The sequence below is a fragment of the Ctenopharyngodon idella genome, chromosome 12 (assembly GCF_019924925.1).
Source record: "Ctenopharyngodon idella isolate HZGC_01 chromosome 12, HZGC01, whole genome shotgun sequence".
In the NCBI taxonomy this organism is placed as follows: Eukaryota; Metazoa; Chordata; class Actinopteri; order Cypriniformes; family Xenocyprididae; genus Ctenopharyngodon; species Ctenopharyngodon idella.
Genome location: NC_067231.1, coordinates 9,615,155 through 9,639,182, shown reverse-complemented (window position 1 = coordinate 9,639,182; position 24,028 = coordinate 9,615,155). Strand labels below are relative to the sequence as shown.

The 24,028-nt window shown below is 35.3% G+C and overlaps 1 protein-coding gene across 1 annotated transcript; it reads right to left on the bottom strand.

Moving 5' to 3' along the window:
* Positions 1-898: 898 nt before the first annotated feature.
* On the bottom strand, positions 899-23,315 carry ppp1r16a (protein phosphatase 1, regulatory subunit 16A). The gene is made up of 11 exons (XM_051915349.1): positions 22,982-23,315; positions 11,882-12,377; positions 11,078-11,148; positions 9,923-10,068; positions 9,709-9,812; positions 9,391-9,515; positions 9,189-9,314; positions 6,729-6,804; positions 6,523-6,652; positions 5,484-5,646; positions 899-2,198 (listed from the first exon to the last, which is right to left on the bottom strand). The coding sequence occupies exons 2-11, from the start codon at positions 12,126-12,128 to the stop codon at positions 1,713-1,715; spliced, it is 1,674 nt and encodes a 557-aa protein (XP_051771309.1). The 5' UTR covers positions 12,129-12,377; positions 22,982-23,315; the 3' UTR covers positions 899-1,712.
* Between the last annotated feature and the right edge of the window lie 713 nt (positions 23,316-24,028).

Genomic DNA, 24,028 nt, shown 5'->3' with positions numbered 1-24,028 from the left:
TTTTGCTTTGATCAGTGCAATTGAAATGTCCTTTGTTACCAATATAGTTCTACATATACAGGGCATTTATCCATTAAAGTTACGAAGATTGCTGAAAGTTTGGTCAAGTAAATTGCTCAGTGTCTGTTTTTGTTTGTTTTTTTTTTTTCTGTATTGAACAGAGCAAATACTTTGAAACTTTAATGACCATAACAACTAATAAAATAAAATGATGAGCATAATAGTATGAAATACTGCAAATAACACAAGTTTTGAAAATGTGGGCACTTTTTCTTCTTCTTAATTCTTCATATACAGTGCCGCCTGAAAGTTTGTGAACCCTTGCAGAATCTGTGAAAATATTTTTTTAACAAAATAAGAGAAATCATACAAAATGCAAGTTATTTTTTTATTTAGTACTGTCCTGAGTAAGATATTTTACATAAAAGATGTTTACATATAATTCACAAGACAAAAAAATAGCTGAATTTATTAAAATGACCCCGTTCAAAACCATTGATTCTTAATAATGTGTGTGGTTACCTGGATGATCTACGACTGTTTTTTTGTTTTGTGATGGTTGTTCATGAGTCCCTTGTTTGTCCTGAGCAGTTAAACTGAGCTCTGTTCTTCAGAAAAATCCTCCAGGTCCTGCAGATTCTTCATTTTTCAAGCATTTTTTGCATATTTGAACCCTTTACAACAGTGACTGTATGATTTTGAGATCCATCTTTTCACAGTGAGGACAACTAAGGGACTCAAACACAACTATTAAAAAAGGTTCAAACATTCACTGATGCTCCAGAAGGAAACATTAAGAGCCAGGGGGTGAAAACTTTTTGAATTCGAAGATCAAGGTAAATTGTACTTAATCTGTCTTCCGGGAAACATGTAAGTATCTTCTTTTGCTTCCGAAGGGCAGTACTAAATGAAAAAAATTGATATTTAAACAATAAGAAAAATGTGGACATCTTCATCCTGTTCAAAAGTTTTCACCCCCGGGCTCTTAATGCACCGTGTTTCTTTCTTAATCATCAGTGAATGTTTGAACCTTTTTTTAATAGTTGTGTTTGAGTTCCCTAGTTGTCCTCACTGTGAAAAGATGGATCTCAAAATCATACAGTCACTGCTGGAAAGGGTTCAAATATGCAAAACTGGAAAACTGAAAAATCTGCAGGACCTGAAGGATTTTTCTGAAAAACGCTGGGCAGTTTAACTGCTCAGGACAAACAAGGGACTCATGAACAACCATCACAAAACAAAAAAAACAGTCGTAGATCATCCAGGTAACCACACATAGTATTAAGAATCAATGGTTCACAAACTTTTGAACAGGGTCATTTTAATAAATTTAGCTATGTTTTTTGTCTTGTGAATTATATGTAAACATCTTTTATGTAAAAAATCTTACTCAGGACAGTACTAAATAAAAAATAACATGCATTTTGTATGATCTCTTATTATTTTCACAGATTCTGCAAGGGGTTCACAAACTTTCAAGCAGCACTGTATATGTTATTCAATCAGGAAGTTGTGTAGTCCATCATTCCTAGGTGCTGTTATTCATATTAGAGTTGAAAATGTGAGTTCACTCAGTTCATGTGCAACTGTGAGAGAAAGCTTGACTCGGACATAAAACTCATTTCCACGTACCTGCCTGATATTTTTCGTTCATCTGTTTAGTACATAACTGCACAATCTTATGAAAGCAAACACGTGTTCATTTGCTGCTTCTACATGAGTCCACAGCACGGCTCTTTTGTGTTAGCCGTGTCCTCTTCTGGTGCTCTTAGCTTCAGTAGAGGTGGATCTCCACTAGCTTGGGTAAAGTACACTGCATTGGGAGGCACATCCTGTTGTACCGATTCAGGGGTTTCCAGCGGCCCTTGGGGTCCTTCAGGGATGAGCTCACCCTGAGGGCCTGCAGACAGGGGTAAAGGAGGTGCTGGATGTTTCTGTAGTTTAGCTGCAGCTCTCTGCCGTTTAAGATCTGCGAGCGTGTGGTGTGATCTCTCTCTGCTCATGCTGTCCCCGCCAGTAGCATCCAAAGCTGGAGTGAGCTGATAGGAGGCGCTGCGATCCCTGCGGCCCCCACCCTGGAGTTCTCCTGGAAGTGAGGAAGAAAATGACGCTGTGCTGCCGTTCCCCAAAACTTGAGTTCCATTTTCCACCTCGACAACCTCTAATGGAGGAACAGGGTTGGCATTAGTGCCAGACACCTAAATCAAAAGAGGGAAAAGTACAAGAAAATTCACCAAGGATGGTCACATCTGTATATATAAGACACAAACACATCACTGAGCACAATAGAGGCTCTCAACAAACACAAGATCAGTTCCTTACACAATCATTCTTTTTTTTACGCAATCATTAAATTTAATATTTTAAGCAGTCATGGTCAAAGCAGTTGGAAAAATGTGGAAAATATTATCAGAATTGACTAATTTGAAAGAACAGATGCTTCTGATCCTGTGAATATAGTTGTATTGCTGGTAAATGGAAAAATAATCATGTTTTTTATGTAATTAAATAGGCCTATCATACTAATGTATTGTTTTATTGTAAATAAAGTACTTTTATTATAGATCTTTGTGTCACTTGAGCTGACTGACACACCCAAAGCGCGCACACAGAAAGACACTTCTCTCAGCATGCGATCCCGCATTCAGTTCTTTTTAGCTGCATATTGCGCTTGAATGGTCACAGAATTATTTTATATTTTATATCTACAAGTATTCATGTAAACCTAGTCGGTTATGTCTTAAGTAAACAAACAATTGGGGGTGGGGGGAGATGTGTAGCATTATATTAGATCCACACATTAGATCCATTACAAACAAGAGGTTTCTGATCTCCCTATACACAGCAATGTCATTCCAAATTTCAAGGCCCAGAAAGGTAGTGAAGACATCGTTAAAATAGTCCATGTGACTGCAGTGGTTCAACCTTAATATCATGAAGCGACAAAAGTACCTTTTGAGAGCAAAAAAAAAAAAAAAAAAAAAAAATAGAAATGAAAATAACTTTCTTCAACAATTTCTTCTCTTCCCTGTCATTCTCCTACGCTGTTGATGTAGTAAACACAGTGCAGCGCTTCCAGGTTCTACATCAGAACCAAACGTTTGTTAAAAACAAGAGTCTATAAAGGATATTAAGATATCTTGGTAACACTTTACAATAAGGTTCATTAGTTAAACATTAGTTAATGTATTAACTAACATGAACTAACCATGAGCAATACATTTGTTACTACATTTACTAATCTTCGTTAACGTTAGTTAATAAAAATACAGTTGTTCATTGTTTGTTCATGTTAGTTCACAGTGCATTAACTAATGTTAACAAGATTTTAATAATGTATTAGTAAATGTTAACAAAGATTAATAAATTCTATATAAGTGCAGTTCATTATTAGTTCATGTTAACTAATGTAGTTAACTAATTAACCTTATTGTAAAGTGTTACCTATATCTTTAATACTTCTTGAGTTACAGGCATGCAAACACTTCTTGTGTTTTTTCCCCCATTTTTGAACTGTCATCATTGGCATATTATGCAAGATTGCTAAAGTAAACATTTAAATAACATACATACCAATCTCAGTGTAAAAATAAAGTCATTTTTTAATGACTAAAGTCATTTTTACCCCCTGTAATTTGGCTCCAATTCTCAGGTGAAAATTGTCCTTTTTACCCCCCTCTACAAAACAGTGAATTACTCAGTAAATATATATTCATGGCATTTTATATTTTGGCTTTCTTCTTCATTTATGTACAGGTGCTGGTCATATAATTAGAATATCATCAAAAAGTTTATTTATTTCACTAATTGATATATTTCAAATGTTTATTTCTTTTAATTTTGATGATTATAACTGACAACTAAGGAAAATCCCAAATTCAGTATCTCAGAAAATTAGAATATTGTGAAAAGGTTCAATATTGAAGACACCTGGTGCCACACTCTAATCAGCTAATTAACTCAAAACACCTGCAAAGGCCTTTAAATGGTCTCTCAGTCTAGTTCTGTAGGCTACACAATCATGGGGAAGACTGCTGACTTGACAGTTGTCCAAAAGACGACCATTGACACCTTGCACAATGAGGGCAAGACACAAAAGGTCATTGCAAAAGAGGCTGGCTGTTCACAGAGCTCTGTGTCCAAGCACATTAATAGAGAGGTGAAGGGAAGGAAAAGATGTGGTAGAAAAAAGTGTACAAGCAATAGGGATAACCGCACCCTGGAGAGGATAGTGAAACAAAACCCATTCAAAAATGTGGGGGAGATTCACAAAGAGTGGACTGCAGCTGGAGTCAGTGCTTCAAGAACCACTACGCACAGACGTATGCAAGACATGGGTTTCAGCTGTCGCATTCCTTGTGTCAAGTGTGATTTGAAACAACAAACAGAAGCGTCTTGCCTGGGCTAAAGACAAAAAGGACTGGACTGCTGCTGAGTGGTCCAAAGTTATGTTCTCTGATGAAAGTAAATTTTGCATTTCCTTTGGAAATCAGGGTCCCAGAGTCTGGAGGAAGAGAGGAGAGGCACACAATCCACGTTGCTTGAGATCCAGTGTAAAGTTTCCACAGTCAGTGATGGTTTGGGGTGCCATGTCATCTGCTGGTGTTGGTCCACTGTGTTTTCTGAGGTCCAAGGTCAACGCAGCCGTATACCAGGAAGTTTTAAAGCACTTCATGCTTCCTGCTGCTGACCAACTTTATGGAGATGCAGATTTCATTTTTCAACAGGACTTGGCACCTGCACACAGTGCCAAAGCTACCAGTACCTGGTTTAAGGACCATGGTATCCCTGTTCTTAATTGGCCAGCAAACTCGCCTGACCTTAACCCCATAGAAAATCTATGGGGTATTGTGAAGAGGAAGATGCGATATGCCAGACCCAACAATGCAGAAGAGCTGAAGGCCACTATCAGAGCAACCTGGGCTCTTATAACACCTGAGCAGTGCCACAGACTGATCGACTCCATGCCACGCCGCATTGCTGCAGTAATTCAGGCAAAAGGAGCCCCAACTAAGTATTGAGTGCTGTACATGCTCATACTTTTCATGTTCATACTTTTCAGTTGGCCAAGATTTCTAAAAATCCTTTCTTTGTATTGGTCTTAAGTAATATTCTAATTTTCTGAGATACTGAATTTGGGATTTTCCTTAGTTGTCAGTTATAACCATCAAAATTAAAAGAAATAAACATTTGAAATATATCAGTCTGTGTGTAATGAATGAATATAATATACAAGTTTCACTTTTTGAGTGGAATTAGTGAAATAAATCAACTTTTTGATGATATTCTAATTATATGACTAGCACCTGTATTTCTTTCTTTAATTTTTAGCCAGGGACCTCTGGTTGAGTTGACACAGAATGACCCAGATGTCCTATTTTTTTAATAAGCATGATCTTTATTACTGGAAGCTTAGCGTGTTTCCAATCTGTCATATTTCATATTTCAGAAGGTTTTAAACACTGTATTAGCTCATTTCTCACCAGTGCAGCGTGCAGGTTCAGTTCTGCATCAGTCTGTCGGTCTTCATCATCATCCAGGGCATCTGACTGTTTTCCTCTCTCTTGCCACACCATGGCTTCCTTCTGATGCTCTCTGCGGTACAGACTGCTGCGCTCGTTTACACTGCTGCGCCTCACTACTTTACTGTAAAAACAATCCACACAAAGAAGAGCTCACACACACTGCTTTAGAGGGGTTATTTATATTATCATAATTAACTAAGATCACAAACAACATGATAACACTATTATCTAATCATGAAAAATGGCAACAACAGTATTCCAGTGTAAACGATATAGAAACTGAGCGATGCAACAAAAGTACAGCACTCCAATTATAGTCAGCGAGGCTGTTTCCACGGCATCCACTACAGAATAAACATTACACACTAAAAATTATGCTTACTTTTCAGTGTAAAAGAATAAAAAAGGTAAGTGTACAGTATATGGTGTAAAAAAAAAAAAAAAATGCAATTATAAATTACTGTTTGTGTTACAATAGTGTGATGTACAGTAGTGGCCAAAAACTATGCCCAGAGGAGGATTTCTTTTTAATGACCCAACAAGTTTGATTAAACCATCAAAATATGAGGAAAACATTAGATATATATATATAAATATATATATAAATATATATAAATATATATATATTTTAAACATGAGGGAAGAATAAAACACTAAACTTGGTTAAGGTATTTGTCCGACAATAATATTTGAAACCACAGCTACAGGTTTTATTTTACAATGCAGAATTTTATTTTATTATATTTTATATTTTATTTTACACATGCATGTTTTTGCATGTGTTCATAATTTCTTTGTATGAATGCTCAATATTTTTTATGTGTGTTTTGCTGCCAATTATCATTTTTATATTGTAGTAACAGTTTCTTCTAAAATCTAAAGGGGGAATCAATTAGACTTAATTTTTAATACAACTGTCACTGTCACAAGCTGTCAAGTGCAGCTTTGCCAGGCTGTGACGTACATCAAATGCTTTAGTTGCGCCGTTAGTACTCACCCTCTGCTGCCCGTGCTGGACACTCGTCTCTGCAATGTGTTCTTGTGTTTTTCCTGACCCTTCATGATGGCATCATGCTTGTGTTTCAACTCCGTCATTTTGGCCCGGACCTCCTCATCAGTGCACACATCTACAAAATCACACAAGAAGTATTACGAAGCCTCCTGCCAAGTCACTCCTGATCAAACATGTGGGATGTTTCATACCCAGAGGTGTCTCGTCTAGCTCAGACTTGGCGTTTAAACTCGCACCATGAGCCACCAGTAACTCCACCATCTGGATCTATAAATGTATAAAGACACAATCACTGAAGAATCAACATCAATTTTGCCATTAAAGCCAATATAATCATTCCAACCAACTGCTTTATAATTTTAAAGGTCCATTACATGTTTGCAATTATTAAGTTTACAATTTATTACTTACCAAACAGGAAGGTGGGGCAGGACATTTAAAAAAAAAAAAAAAAATAGGGCTGTCCTCAACTAAAGATTTTTTTAGTCGACTAAGCCGTTCATTTAAGCGATTAGCCGACTAATTGCGTGTTTATATTAATAAGCCATAAATCATAATAATGAGCCTTTAAATGCCTATATATATTACATAGCTTAATCAGCGCTCAAATGCACCACAAAGCTTGCCACAGCGCGCCGGCAAAAATAATGATTATGAGTGTGTTGTGAAAAAACAGAAGCAGACTGTCTAAACATTTTAAGAATTTTAAAAAGCGAAGCGATGCATTTGTGTAAAAAAAAAAAAAAAATCCATATTTAACAAGTTATGAAGTAAAATATCTTGAATACGGAAGCCAGTCTGGCAGAAGTTAGATATTTTACTTGTTAAATATGGATTTTTTTTTCAGAAGGCTTCACTTCAGAAGGCCTTTATTAACCCCCCAGAGCCATGTGGAGTACACGTTTATGATGTATGGATGTGGATGGAGACACTTTCTTCAGCTCATACTCGTTGATCCTGCTCACTGCCATTATAAAGCTTGGATGCGTCAGGATATTTATTAATATTTCTCCAATTGTGTTCATCAGAATGAAGAAAGTCATATATACCTAGGATGGCTTGAGGGTGAGTAAAGCTTGGGATAATTTTCATTTGAAAGTGAACTAATCCTTTAAGTCAACGATGCTGACTCGTCATCTCCACAGTAGTGGACACGCCTATATGCACGTTTCATATGGATTACATAATCTGAGAATATTTGTTTTCCACTTGAATCAGTTCATTTAAAATTAGACATTTCAAGCTTTCCATAGATATATTTTTTCATGTCTGTGAGACAAATATACACTGAGTTTTGGTTCATTTTTGTGACATGCTCACAGAGGCAGAGGCGGCAGAAAGCGCATTCTGATTGTACTCATTATTTTACAAAAGCACAACATTTTGTTGTTATTGTGAGTTTACAGAAATAAAAGTAGATCCTTTTGCATTACTCTTATCTGTATGATCAACAATGATGGAGTATTATACAAGTGATCGCACCGGCGCCTCCATGTCATGCAGTCAGCACGCTCTCCACACAAACACTTGGATATGCACATTTATCTAGGTTAACGTTAGTGCGAGTGGACTTGTAAAATGCTACTACTTACATATTTCAAGTGATAAGCCATATTTGAGGTTGATGAATGATAGGCAAATGTTTGCATTTCCTGCCGTTAATGAACTGTCTGTCATGGACTGCGTGATTTCGCCACTTCCTGTGGAGTGTTTTTTTCCTGCGACTAACATTTTGGTCGACCAAGCATCTTGTAGTCGACTAACAGTTAGTCGACTTTTAGGGGGCAGCCCTACTTAAAAAAAAAAAAAAAAAAAAAAAAAAAAAAAGAGCCTTTCCTTCACTTCTAAGCCTTCAACTATGATTGGTTAGTTGTTATTGCTAGTTAATGGCAGGTAGTACTAATGCAAGTGCGTTCAATCCTGTTCCTGGAGATATACCTTCCAACAAAGTTTAGCTCCAAGCCTAATCAAACACATCTGGAATACTTCAAAAATTACAGACAGGTGTGTTGGAGCAGGAAGTGTTTACCAGTTTCTTTACCTGCCTTATGAAAAGCATAGTCTGTTCTGATTGGCCAGCCGGCCCCAGTCTTTCAGCTGCTTAGAGCATTGTCAGAAATGTAACGCCCCTTACTATAACCGGCTCATTTCAGCACCGGACGCTGCATGAGGCACTGTAAATACTACTGTAACTATGCTAACTATGGCGTCAGTTTTGCTGTATCATTTCGAGCCCTAAACAGTGACAGGAAAACAAGCTTATGGATCCGAACCACCTTCGCAAGCACGACTTCACAGTAGTCTTTTTTATTTTATTTTATACCTATCTTAAATTTCAGATGTGATGTTATAACTATTCTCAGTTCTAACTATTCTCTGTTATAACTTTTCTCAGTAAAAACTGTATGTCTGTTAACACACAATCTCCTTACTACTCCCTATGAAACTTTGCTTTCTGATGGTGTATTTTAAAGTCGGCATGAAATGGAAGTTGCATTTATCTTGATACTTATATTTTAATTAAAGGCCTTTACAAAATAAAAAAAATAAAGTACAATAAGACAAGCAACATGAATTAAGAAAATAAATGAGGTCAATTTTGATTTTATGCAGATTGCATACTATAAACCCTCATGTGTGTCAGTATTCACCTGTCCCCAGCAGGCGGCAGCATGGAGAGGTGTCCACCCGTCAGCGTCCTTGTCGTCAGGAGACATCCTGTGCTCCAGCAACAGCTCCCCCACTGACATGTATCCATTAGCAGCAGCTATATGCAGCTACACAGAGAACTGGACCTTTAGTTTTTGTAATTTTATAAATGATCGTCCTGTCTGTATATACCACGTCTCTCACCAGAGCGGCCCCATGCTCGTCCTTCACATTCAGATCAGCTCCGCTCGCTATGAGCTCTCGAAGGTCAGACAGCATCTCTTTCTCCTTGGCTCCACGACATTCGTCAATTCTCTCCTGAGTAATCCCTAATTACAAACATATGGATAATAGATTTATGTGAACTGTTTAGGAAATCACTGTTTAAGTTTGTTGACTGCAAAAACTAATTTACAAAATCAGGAGCATTTCACATAATGTATCTTTTAAAAGTAATGTTCATCAACACTGCACATAAGAGGATTGATTTAGCTCAGTATTAGGTATATAGGCAACCCTCACCCTGCTCTGCCATGATCATCTCTATGAGCTCTAGCGTAGCCTCGTCCTCACACAGATCATACGGCATGTTTCCATCTGCATTCACCGCCAACAGATCTGCACCCCTGAACACATGAACTCAGACAGTCTGTTTCACAGTTTTAAAGAATAAAAGCTGTGTATTACAAAACAGAGTAAGATCTGTATAAGAACTGAAATATAATTTGAGACTTACGATTCTATCAGCAGCTGGACGAGGTCAGTGTGTCCACAGGTGGCCGCCGCATGTAAAGGGGTCCACAGCTCACTGTCACACGCATTCACATTTGCACCCGCGTCCAAAAGACAGCGAGCTACATCCACAAAATCATCTATGCAGCTCTGCAGAGAAACAGTGACATCTGAAACATCTGAATTATTGGCTGTGAAAAACATGATTCAATAGCAGCGATGTGCCAAGACGGTTGACTATTTGAGAAGTCATCCAACAGCCAACTAGTTGATTAGTGTAGTGGTTGACCGATACATCATCAAGGCCGATATATCGGCCGATGTTTGGCATTTTTTAACCTTTTTTTTTTTTTTGATTTTCTGTTTGGTGGTTAAGTGACAAAAGCAGACTTTTATTTTGTTTTGACAGAAATTCACAAATAACTGCAAAATGCATTTTTTGTTTTTCATTTTAATTCTTTAGTTAAAATAAAATAAGGTTCAGAATCAAGCTGCGCAGCAAATAACCCCATAGCACCACCTAGCGTACAAACAGCAGTATTACTGCATCAGTTTGAAAGCAGATACTGGGGCCAGTTGCATAAACATAGCCATCATATTAAGACAGTGTCTTAAGATCTAGTATGACCCACTAGCAGTTAGTCAAGGAGCAGTCAATCTTACTTTTCAGTATCAAATTAGGATAATCTATGTTTTTATGTAACTGACTTAAAAAGTAATGAACAGTCTCAATTTCAGAAAAAAAAATTGATGACTAACTTGTAAGACTAGTCTTAGTGGTTTATGCAACCGGCCCCTGATCTGTGTGAAAATTATATTGAAGAGAAAATGAAACAGGTTAACATGAGTTGCTGCTGTTATTGTTATTGTTCTCCAGCCTGTCAAATTAAATGAAAATATTACATTTGGGAAGGTAAACTCTTGTCATGACTAACACTGTTCCTGAATTCAGTCATAATTGATAAGCTAAATTTTCCCAACTTATGCATGTTATATTGTGAATTTGTGATACATTAACATTACCATCTCTGGACTTTACTGTGCTTCTAAATTTTAGCTTGTACTCCTAAATTTAAATTGTGCAGTCACAGCAATAGCTTAACGGCCACATACACACAGATTATGTTTGTGTGTGTTGTTTGTGTCAATGAGTGTGTACCTGATGTAGCGCAGTGAGCCCGTCCTCGTTGTACAGGTCTGGACTGACTCCATTATTCAGCAACTCTCGTACTGCCAACAAAAAACAAATGCTCTAAAGTCACCAAGCCAAATTTTGAACAAATGATGACATAAAAGGGAAAGTTCACCCAAAAATGAAAATTCTGTCATAATTTACTCACCCTCATGTGAGTAAATGACAGAATTTTCATTTTTACTTACTTTCTTCTGTAGAACACAAAAGAACATCTTTTCTGAAAAATGTCTCAGTGTTTTTTTTGTCTATACAATGCAAGTCAAGAGGGTCCAATGTTGTTTGGACCCATTTACAAATTTGTAAATATGGTTTCTAAACCAAACTGTAAATATACAAATTGGAAAACCATGGAAACAGATTATTGGAAATGTTGGCCCTAAAAATGTGCCCAATGTGTGAAATTATTTTGACAATTTAAAAAAAAAAAATTACATTTCATACTAATTTTTTAACATTTTTATAGCCTACCAATCAACTTCTGTTGAAAATACAGTAGGATTTTATTTTCTAATGGTTGGTGTTTTAAGCAAGTCTTGATTTAATGTTTTATTCTATAGATGAGAGAGGAAATGGAGAAAGGTCATTAAAAACTAAATTTAAAACTGCTTTTAATATTACATTAAAGAGAAGATCTAGCAAAAGAAAAAAGATCTAGCAAGATTTATCTTGGATTATTTTTTACATTTAAAAACCTGCAGTTTTAACAAGGGTGTGTAGACTTTCTACAGCACTGTAATAAGATTCGCAGTATTGCTACTCTTCTCTTACCCTCCTCTAGGTCATTCCTGGCTGAAGCCTCCAGTAACGTCACATTGGTGTGGAAGGTCACCCTTCTGCTTTTCTTAACCCCATCTCCCTTGTGATTGGCCTTGTGACCACGGGCACTGTCCTTCTCCATCTGAGCCCAGCCTTTCAGCTGCTGCGCCCGTCTCTTCTGCGCCTGCTTCAGGCGCTCAGTGGCTGAGAGACGGCCGATAGTCGCCATTTCCGCTAGCAGCTCTGCATGCTCTGCCATACCTTCCAAGTCAAGACTCTCAACGTCTTCCCTTCTGACACCACGAAGACTGTGGCTTCTGCTTGGATCTTCTGCTGTCTCCTATAATAGACATTCGACTCAGTCACACCTGCAGTTCTGATGTCCAAGTGCCTGATGAGAGCTGCAAACAATCTCGAGATCCAATAGGATAATGTAGAGATGCAGATGACAGCCAAAGACGGACCATATTCTTGATAACTTTTCCTATATGGACCAGGAGGACAAGTTCTGCAAAGAAAGAGCGAAACGTTCTCATGTCTTGCATTTTAAGTGAATTTACACACCAAAAATAGAGAATGAAAGATGGATAAATATTCTTTTTGAACCGTGCTATAGATAAAACGATATAGTTTGAATGAGATAATATTAACCGCTCATAATAATAGCGGTTAATAAGAAGAAGCTCTGGGATGTTGGTTTAGACAACAAATCTCAAAACAGTTATAACCAACGGCTCTGAAGGATTTATACAAGAGTTTGTGCGTGTCTGAAACAGAGTTTACTATACATTTATAAGTTAACTAACATTAATAAAGTAATTTTTTATGCAAAAACACAGCTCTGCTCTGCCAACATGCGTTCTTAAAGGGAAAGCACTCTTCAGGAGATGGGCTTAATCTCTGCCATTATGTATCTTTAGGTCTGCCATCTACAATATGAAAATTTAGGTACAACACCCCTATTAACCTCAAATAGCAATATTTCCTAATATTTCCAATAATTCCTAATATAAACAGGCTTTAGCTTAGAATTGCTCTCTATGGGTTAAGTGCTTCATTTTCACTGGAGGAAAACAACTGTAGTGTGATGAGGGGTGAACGCAGCGAAAACTTCTTACAGTGGATAGGAAACTGTCTTGTATTGCTCCCGCATCACATTATGTAGGCCTAAACTGCGTTTATGAAAAAGAACTGCACAGATGCAGATATCATAACAATCTATCAATAAATACCTTGTCCTCTCTGCTTCAGACGTTTAAAGATTAAAGAATACATTAACGCTGAATAATGCTGACTAAAAGATGGGGAGGAGCTGAAGTCTGCCGCTGTTTTCATATGAGTTTTAAAGGGGACTGAGGCAATCACAAATTCATGTACAGATTTAATCACAAATATTTTAGGGGGGCTGGGTAGAATTTTAGGGGCTATAGCCCCCCGTAAAGGCCCTAGTGATGCCCCTGGCCACAGCCTTGCAGAATTTAGTCCCAACTCTGCTCCAACTAAGCCTGAAGGTCTTGAATAGCTGGAACAGGTGCGGTTTAATTAGGGTTGAAGCTAAACTCTGCAGGACTCTGATGGCCCTCCAGGAACTGAGTTTTGTACTCCTGCTGTATAGAATATATGTTTTTAAGCATATTACAGAAATGATCTTTACTTATATTTAATATATTTTGTAGGGGTGTAACAATACATTGATTAAATGTGTAACGATACAATGTATCGATGCAACATGTAAAAAAATCGATACCATTTATAAATTTAAGAGGCACCTATGTTTTCACACTCTCCAGATTTGCACTGCTCTGTATTGGAGCCTTTTATACCATAATACCTTTGCACAATGAAAGAATATTAATTGTCTATCTTGTTCTGTCCTATCTATCATTTGTTTTTGCCTCATTAAAAAGCTGCGCTATACATTTAAAAGAAACGCCTTTTAATTTTATAGTATCTATTTGTATATAAATAGCCTATATTTACTTGTTTTTCAGTAGATTTTTGACATTGCACATTTTTAGCACAGAAACCTAAAATACTTTGACTGTTGTCATGTCCTAAGCTCATCAGATTACTGATCTCCTGTGTGACTTGAATTTTTTTTATTTGTGGATGTCCCAATCTGGGTGCTGGATGTGAAATTAAAAAAAAAAAAAAAAAAATTGGCATGAGGTAATAAAATGTAACTGGTTGTGTAAAATAGGCACATAATATCAAGATACTGATCAATATACCCCTGAATCAAATCGTATTGTAATCGGATCGCAGAATTTTTTGAGGTATCGGCAAATATTGTATCACTGGCTATGAGAATCGATATCGTATCGTGATGAACTTTCAGTCTCATTTAAATGACAAACTACCAGCCGATAACTGATAAGATGCCAATATATCAGGCATCCCTGAAAGACACACATTTCTGGTTGGTTTGTTGTGAATGCAGGGGTAAGTAAGCTTTATTGATGGGGCTGTGAGGGTACCAAAGACAAAAAAAGGTTAAGAATCACTGCCTTAGGTCATGCTGTGACTAATTAAAATGAAATCAAATTTATCTTCACTATTTGGGTGAAATGAATGATCATCAAAGCAAGCAATACAAACATTATTGGATGGATTTTCATTCAGTGATGCCTAAACAAAACAAAAAATGAGGAAGAAAGACAGACCGAGTCTCATTCACTTATAACCACATAATAAGTACATACATACATATTTATTAAAATCAACTGAATCAGTAGGCGGTGCTGGACCAATAAGTACAAACTCAATAGCCTATTATAAACAGAACTCCTAAAAATAAAAGTCAGCCAACATAAATCAGCATGTCAAGGTATTGTTGTTCGTTATCACCTTTGTGCATCTGGGTTTAAACATCTCGTGTAAAACAAAAAATACCTGTACACACGGCAGGCAGCAAAATTACAAGAAAAGCTTGATGTACCAGCAGCTATACATTATTTAAGAGTATTCTATTTGTTAGGATATTGATATGGGATCTGTTGTTGTAAAGTAAGTTTCATTTATAATGGTTCCCCTTAAAATTGTTATAAAATTCATATTAATAGGCTATTTTCCCCTCACAACTAATATTATAACAAGCCTAAAAGCAAGCCTGATTGTTATATGCCAGTTTGACATGACAAAGAAGAAAATGGACAAGTTTTGTTCAGGCTAAGTCGAAATGCTCCCTCACCTTTCTCGTCTTCTAAGCAAACATTTCTCTGAACCCATCACAAGTGACACAGAAAAACAAATGCATGCAAAGTCTGAGCTCTGAGGTAAAAATAAATGAATTTGTTTTCCACTCAAGATATACAAATAAAATAATGTATTATTTTAAACTGATTAACACGACAATAATTTGAACGTAGCCTTTGTAAAAAATATATAGCAAAACATAAATGTGCAAAAAAGATTTAATGTAAAAGACTACTATTTCCAATGTCAACTAGCAGCAGAATCGTTTAGTCGACTAGTCTCGCACATCCCAAGTGTCCGCCACATTCACAACAGGTATGTACGCACATCAAATTGTTCTTACCCTCATTCTAATACTGATGAATCCAGAATATTCTAAATGAGGAGGCACAAATCTATAGTTAATAATTAGTAGTGATGAGCCAAAATATCAGTCAATCATTAAAGCAATCAGACAACTGGAGCCGGTTATGTGCAGACAATAAAAAGCAGGCAGATAAACAGACAGCTTTAAAACAGATACAAACTCAGGCAGTGAAGAAAATGTCTCTCTGGCTTGGTGTGAAAATGACAGTGTTGCATTTACAAAAAAAAAACAACAACAAAAAAAGCAATTCTAAACTGTTCAAGTTCAGATCTTGAATATCTTATAATGCTACATAAATCTTGAAAAGCCCATAATGCAACAATATTAAAGTACCCCTACTGTGTTTTTTCGGGTATTTCCTTTCATGTCTTGTAATATGGCTGTTTGTTAATGTAAAAGGTGTGCAAAGTTTTAAAGATCCAAGTGCATGATAAATGGGGTTACTGTCTCCCAAAGAAAGAACCGATTCTGAACTGATACGAGTCGTCAGTAATTTTAGTTTTACTTCCTGCACAACCAGGTTTGTAATAAATTTGCGTAATGACAGCCTCAGTGAGGACTCTATTGCCAGCAAGTTAATTTACATTTTCAGTGACTCAGGTACTAAAAACATATTTAAAACAGTTCATGTGAGTACAGTGGCTCTACCTTAATATTACAAAACAATAAGAATACTTTTTGTGCGCCAAAAAAACAAAATAATGACTTTTCAACCACATCTAGTGATGGGCGACTGGTGTTTTGAAATCGGCCACCACTAGATATTGTAGAAAAGTCATTATTTTGCGCACAAAAAGTATTCTTGTTGCTTTATAATATTAAGGTAGAACCACTGTACTCACATGAGCTGTTTTAAATATGTTTTTAGTACCTTTCTCAACATATGAATGAGGGAAACGTGAACAGAAGTCAACTAGCCTAAGAAAAAGAGGTTTTTAACGGGAAGGCGGACAGCAGTGTGAGTAAAATAATAGATGCCCCAGCCACGTTTAAGTTCAAAGTCTGGATGCACTTAGGCTTTTATACCATTGATGTAACAAACGTAGAGACACTATTGACTTTTTTTACCGAACGCTTACACCGATATACACAGGAGCGTTTGAAAGCAGGTGTCTATCAGCGGATATATTAGGGATCCGCTGATAGACACGTGCTTTCAAACGCTCCTGTGTTGATCTGTAAGTGCTCTGTAAAAAGCGTCAAAGATTTCTATTTACAATATGTTTTAGAAGTGTTGATCATTGTAGCCAATCAGACATATATGTTGAGCACGTAAACACAATATGGCCAATCAGAGGTGTTTAAGAATCTGCTCAACAGCGCTCAAAATGCTAGGCTATGCTGGTATCTTTACATTTTTAACATTTTAAAATATCCAAGTCAGTACCTTTGACAACACTATTCCCAGGATTATTTTAAGGAAACTTGTAGATGTTTGAGAAAAGTCGATAAGCAGTTAACTAAGACTAAATGTGTCAGTTTACATACAAAGAAAAGTTTAGGCTTTTAAAAAGTATAAGCATAAAATGTTTAATTTATTTAAAATGTTAAATTTAAATTTACAGACTGAAAAACTTTGATAAAGAGAGAAAACCTGCACTTAACCTTTTTGTTTTCATAGTTAGACAGATATTGTGACGTATCATTATAGGATTGTCTAGCAATATATTGATTATCGCAGAATCACTGTATCTTGATATTATCGTTATTGTGAGCCATGTATCTTGATCGTATAGTGAGGCACCCTGCGATTCCCACCCCTAATCACTGGCAGTAAGGCACACATCACACAGTAAATCCATTTTTGCGCATGAAAATGTTGCTGGTTTAAGTGGCCACTGGGACATGGGTGAAGTATCTAATGTACTAATACAGTAAGCAATTAAGACTGCAACTAACAATTAAAAAAAAAAAAAAAAAAAAAAAAAACTGTCCCTAAATCCAGAATAAATTCATCCAAACATACATAGTGCCATTTTTTTAGGGCATCACTCACTTTAAAAACAATATAAATAAGTCACAACTATGGCTGCATGATATTGGAAAAAACTGACATTGCGATATTTTGTTTTTCTGAGATATATATTGCGATATGAAAACAATTTCACTAGATGACTTGATCAAAAAAAAAAATATTTAAAAAAATATATATATTTTATTTTCATTGTTAATTTTGTTTCTTAAGCATCTGTTTATGATTATTTTTTTTATTCTTTTATGTAAAGCACTTTGAGGTTGAATTACCAATTGTGTATAAAATGTGCTATCTAAATAAACTTGCCTTGCATCACATTTATGTAAGGTGTCAAACTGAGGACTCACAAAAAATGTAATGCCAGTGGGTGGCAATAAAACAATTAAACATAATTGTTTGACTATGTGCCTGCTTGTCCAAAAAAAAAACTTGAGATTTTGCATGTGGTGTCTTACTCAAAGATCCATTATATAACAACAAACATAAATGCTCTGTGACCATATGTTCAAGATTCTTTTGTGTTCATTGGTCAATTATTATCAAAAACATGTTGAACTTTGAAATCAGCAAGACTTTTCCTGCACTATTAATGACTTGACACGTGTAAGGTGTGATTCTGAGATAGCAAAAGTGGGTGCTGACAACAGCCAGACAAAACTACAACAGATGCATAATTTGAAGCAATTATTTGACATCTACATTTAACAGATTGTCATATTTCATATATTTAAATTATTTTTTGTCAGCTATACCATGACCTACACATACACTACCAGTCAAAAGTTTGGAAACACTACTATTTTTAATGTTTTTGAACGAAGTCTTTTATGCTCATTAAGGCTGCATTTATTTCATAATAAATACAGAAAAAAACAATAATATTGTGAAATATTATTACAATTTAAAATTATGGTTTTCTATTTTAATATACTTTAAAATACAATTTATTTCTGTGATGCAGAGCTGAATTTTCAGCATCATTACTCCAGTCTTCAGTGTCACATGATCCTTCAGAAATCAATCTAATATGCTGATTTGATACTCTGTTATTATCAATGTTGAAAACAGTTGTGTTGCTTAATATTTTTTTGGAACCTGTGATACTTTTTCCAAGATTCATTGATGAATAAAAGGTTAAAAAGAACAGCATTTATTCAAAATATAAATCTTTTCTAACAATATAAATCTTTACTATCACTTTTTATCAATTTAACACATCCATGCTGAATAAAAGTATTAATTTCTTTCAAAAAAAAGAAAGAAAAAAAATTACTGACCCCAAACTTTTGAACGGTAGTGTATATTGTTACAAAAGATTTCTATTTTAAATAAATGCTGATATTTTTTTAACTTTTTATTCATCAAAGAATCCTGAAAAACTATCACAGGTTATAAAATAATATTAAGCAGCACAACTGTTTCCAACACTGATAGTAAATCAGCATATTACAATGATTTCTGAAGGATCATGTGACACTGAAGACTGGAGTAATGATGCTGACAATTCAGCTTTGCATCACAGAAATAAATTATATTTTAATGCATATTAAAATAGAAAACCATAATTTTAAATTGTAATAATATTTCACAATATTGTTGTTTTTTCCGTATTTATTATGAAATAAATGCAGCCTTAATGAGCATAAGAGACTTCGTTCAAAAACATTAAAAAAAATAGCAATGTTTTCAAACTTTTTCAAACTTTTGTAGTGTACATTTTAAATATTTGCATGTTTACTTGTAACACATTAACAATATTTGGTAGTTTTTCCTCAATTTGATTTCTTATTATGCTATATAATAATCTTGTCTATTCTATTATAATATTCTTATAATAAATACAAATTTTATTTAATTAAAAATATATACATTTTAAAGAAGAATTTGGGCAAAAAAATAAATATCAACAATATCAAAAATATCAACTATATTCTGTTCTATTGATAGTCAATGTCAGTGTTAGTTACCAAGATTTCAGCTGTCACTAATTTGCTATTGAGCAAACTCTTTTAAACAATTTGAAAATTTAAATAACAATGGCAATTATAAATCATAAATAAATATGTAATGAATATTATATATATATATATATATATATATATTAGATCTTTTGTCTCATTCTGTTAACAATCAAAAAACAACTGACTGCTGTTACATTAATATCATTCAGACAACTTGCAGGAGCCAAATTAAGTTAGTAGACGGAACTACTGGTACTGCAAAAAGACTGGTACTATTAAATTTTTACAATTTTGGTATCGATTTGGTATGATTTTGACATCCCTTGCCAATTGCATTATTTCCAATAATTAAAAAAAAAGACTTTTATTAATAGACGTTTTACAAGAGTATCATCAAGAAAGGATGCAGATAATGTTATGATATTTAAGTTGTAGTCTAAGAAGTAGTGAAGTAAATAGCTCCAAAATCAATTATTTTAGTAACTGAGCAACAATTTTGATGATGAATCGCCTATTATTTGTTACTAAATAATAAAAAAAAAAAAAAGAGTCAAAATTTTGCTTAACAGGGCAGACGATTTTCATTAATGTCTACTTTTTACTAAATTATGCACTCTTGGTGTTTATATAGAGCAAACTTTTAATGCAAGTATGTCATTTCAAGCAATCAAAAAGACCAGAAAACGAACAAATCTAAAACTTACAACAGCATGTCCTTTTCACAACTATAAAATGTTATCGCTGATAACTGCAAAAATATTTTTTCTTCGATGTCTTCTATCACTTTCTAATAACATTTGTGGCAATTCGCTCCCTTCATCAAGGGGATGACTTAAGGGCTCCTCTAGAAAAAGCATTTTTTCAGATGTAGTTGCCCTAATTTAAAAGTTTTCAGAGGTTGCACTGTTGATAAGTATAAACAAAGCACAGTAAGTATGCACGTGACAAGCTTCTTTTAGCCCAGTTTTAGTACAAAAGTAAACCGCCAAGAATAGAGATTCATTATTCATAGGCACTAAGCAGATTTAGAGGCGGAACAGCAAGAGTGAGAAGTTCTCCTAATCCAAATGTTCTGGACAGGATCAGCACAGCAGTATAAAGACTTATTCACAGCAAGAGCCAAACGAAAAGCATGTCACATGCTTTAATGCAAGACACTTACCATCTGACCATACAGATCTCACTCACTGTAATATAATGATCTCAGCATGACAACATAAAACGCTCTCTGACTGTAAAAATGCTGATTTAAACAGCTTTACAACTCATATATTTGAACAGATGAATTAATGTTCTCCTTAAAATAAAATTACAAACTTCACATTTCTGCTTTAAAACCCTTCAAATATTGGCCCCCATTAACATCCTTTGTAAGTGCCTCACTAACTCAAATTTTTTGTTTGATTTAAACAGAAGTTAACATTTAGTCTGTGCTTTTATTATTATTTGGCACAGACAAAACAGTTTCCATACCGGCGTGATGAATCCGATCTTCAACCTTCAACCATAATTTTGTTACAATTACAATGTAATGTGATTGTAACCCTTTTTTGCACATAATCTATAGCATAGCCTATGGTTATATTCACTATATTTGTTTTCACAGCCTTCAATCATTTCAATTCTGGACTGCTGTACTTCTCTGTTGGTCAGCCTTCAAGGTGCCTCTGTAGATGATCCAGAACACAGCAGCATGTCAACCAAAAATGCTGCTGTCACTAGAACTGCACCCTACTACAGTATCTCAAGACGCTCCCACAAGTGTATATATTATCTCCCACTATCTTCCACTATCAGAGAGTGAGCAGCACCTGGTGGTTCTTTTGCAACCATGTACAAAGGGACTGTTCAAGACCTTCACGCTCCCTGCTGTAAACTTTTGCTGTAACTTACTGACTAGCTGCTCAAGGGTTTATTGTACAGCAAGATAATGACTCAAAACAGTTTAGACAGTATCAGAACTACCTTAGAAGAGAAGGTTTCCAGACTTAAATCCCACTGGGCTGATTTGGGACGAACTGGACAATATATTCGTGGGAACTTCTACAACAGCATTGGGAAGAACATATATAGGCCTATATGCAGCTGTGTGTGGCTGCATGTGAGCAGACAAATGCACTTTTTATTCAAAATGTTGGTTTTGGAAAGATGTTGTCAATCAGTTGTATCTTAAGGGACTGTAAACAGACAAGACAAAACATCTTATGTTTTATAATAGATTTCTTTTTGAAAAGAAAATTTCTCACTGCTCGTCTGCATACTTACAGTGAAAGATGCCGAGCACTATTTGTTCTATTGCTTGTAATTGTTTCTTTGTGCATTTACTGACTATCCATTTGTCTTTTTTATGCCACAAAGTTAGGTATTCTTTACTAATATATTCATTTATTAACATTAATATTTAACTTCAAAGAGTTCAAAGGAGTTTGTTCAATAGCAATTTTTGTAGTATCAAAATAGGTATAAGCAATCATTGGTACTGACAACTAAAATTTTGGTATCATGGCACTAACCCTAAGACAAGCTCATAAATTGCAGAATATGATAAATTGATGATTTGCTAAATGACTAAAGGCAAGATTATTTTAGATTACTCTTGTCATGTAGATCTAATATAAACCTTAAACATAAAACTTACATTGATTTCATGTCTAAATAGGCAATTCCCTTGAACACACACAGTGGTTTATCTACTAGGCGTTACTCATGGTGCAATACTGTTACAATATCTAGATTAGACAAGTTCCCACTTCCCACTGTCATGGAAAACCCACATCAAGGAATTTTAAAATGAAATTGTGATTTCCAGGCCAGAAAAAACATGGAAATAAACAAAAATGTTATTGGCACAGTGCACTTTGTTATGTTCCAAGTATCCTGTATTCACATATAATGTTTCCTTTCAAAATTACTGTTGGGGCGGTAAACAATCCTAAGTAATTTGGCTGCCTTCTTTTTCTTGCTTAAAACACAATATAGTATTTAAAAATCCTTTAAATGTATATTTTGATCTAATTTAATTACGAATCGAAGTGAATCGTTATGAATTTGCAATAACTGCTTTTGAATTTAATCGAAAATATGAATAGTGAATCGACCATTACATTATCAACCATTACAAGGCAATTTAATTTCTGGTTATGCCAAAAGCATGGTACTTTGATACCATAGTAATGAACGCTTACCATACATTAATGTACTGACATTACCCTGCTACTTCAAGGGACAAGAATACACGGTACTATGTTACAAAAAAACAAACCAACATAAAAACATGACAACACCATGGTACCATGTCAAAAACGTGGTATTACGATGGAACATGTTAAAAAAACACATTATTTGAACTGTTCTATTTCCTGTTTACTAGCATAATGCTAACTTGTCTGAAGACCAGAGTTCATTTCAACTTCATTCCTCATACGACGATAACGATACAAGAACACTTTAAACTTAAACATATCATTGTATTGAATCAGTCAATCAGTAATAAAGCCATTTTTAGCGTTAATGTTAATGTGTGTGTTAGTGTCAGTGGCCTGTGAACGCACCTGAACACACACCTGTCATTTAACCACCTGTTTGTCATTTCACATTCAACGCTTCTGTCTTACCTGTTGCTTCATTTAAACTCAGTCTGCAAATTCATGTCCGTCTAATCACGTTTAAGTCCTTTTCATAAGCTTTTGAGGGAAATGAAATAATCTCCATAACAGCCGTTGCGCCCTTCGGTCCGTGTATTCGCTCAACGCATCCCGACAGTCGGCGCTACACACAAACACTGGGAATTTGCACAGAGAGAGAATGTGCGGGCAAACAAAGGGCTATAAGGTATTAAGAAATGGTCGGATTGGTCTAAATAATAATTATTTTATTTTACCGCTTCGATATGTATTTTTAATAAAATTTCTGTCAGTGTTATTGTTCAGGTGTAACTTCTTGTCCAGATCTCCGATGTTGCAATAGACGGCGTTATTCCGTGATACCTGTTACTTATTTCAGCGCAAGTCAAGTTGAACCAATCATATTCGTTGTGATTGTCGCATAATACAGTTTTGTTTAATCATTTTATAGGGATTGCTGGGCGGAGTTTCATTTGTAGCCTATGTCAGACAGCAATCCTTTGCATTCACTGTGTTTTAAGAAATTTACTTTTTTAGTGTACAAATATTCCTAATAAGAGAAAAGACGCCCTGGAAATATGTGCCTTCTGAGCCGTCAAGCGCCCCCTGCTTGTTTCTTAAAACAGTCTCGTCAAACATTCATGACTATGAAGAAAACGGGGAGAAATACCCAAAGTGTTGTGTCGTTGCAAACTGCCTCTGCCCGAAGACATTTTACTGTAGTAATTTGGAGTTGCAAGCATCAATTGTCAACGCAATGCTCAAATATCTTGTGATATTTCTCCAATTTTGAGATCTCTAAAAATATTGTTTCAAAAAAGAATGACCATTTTCTACAAGGGACATCCTATAGTATCATCACTCTTAATATGAAATCTGTATACTGTAGCAGTTGTTTCCATCCAAATTCAACATAATGCTCAAAGATTTCATATTTAGTCAATTTAAAAACCTGTAAAGCTTATAAATACATAGAAAATGTTAATGACTTCCATATCAGCACACCTAATATGATATTTACTCTGGCAGTTTGGAATA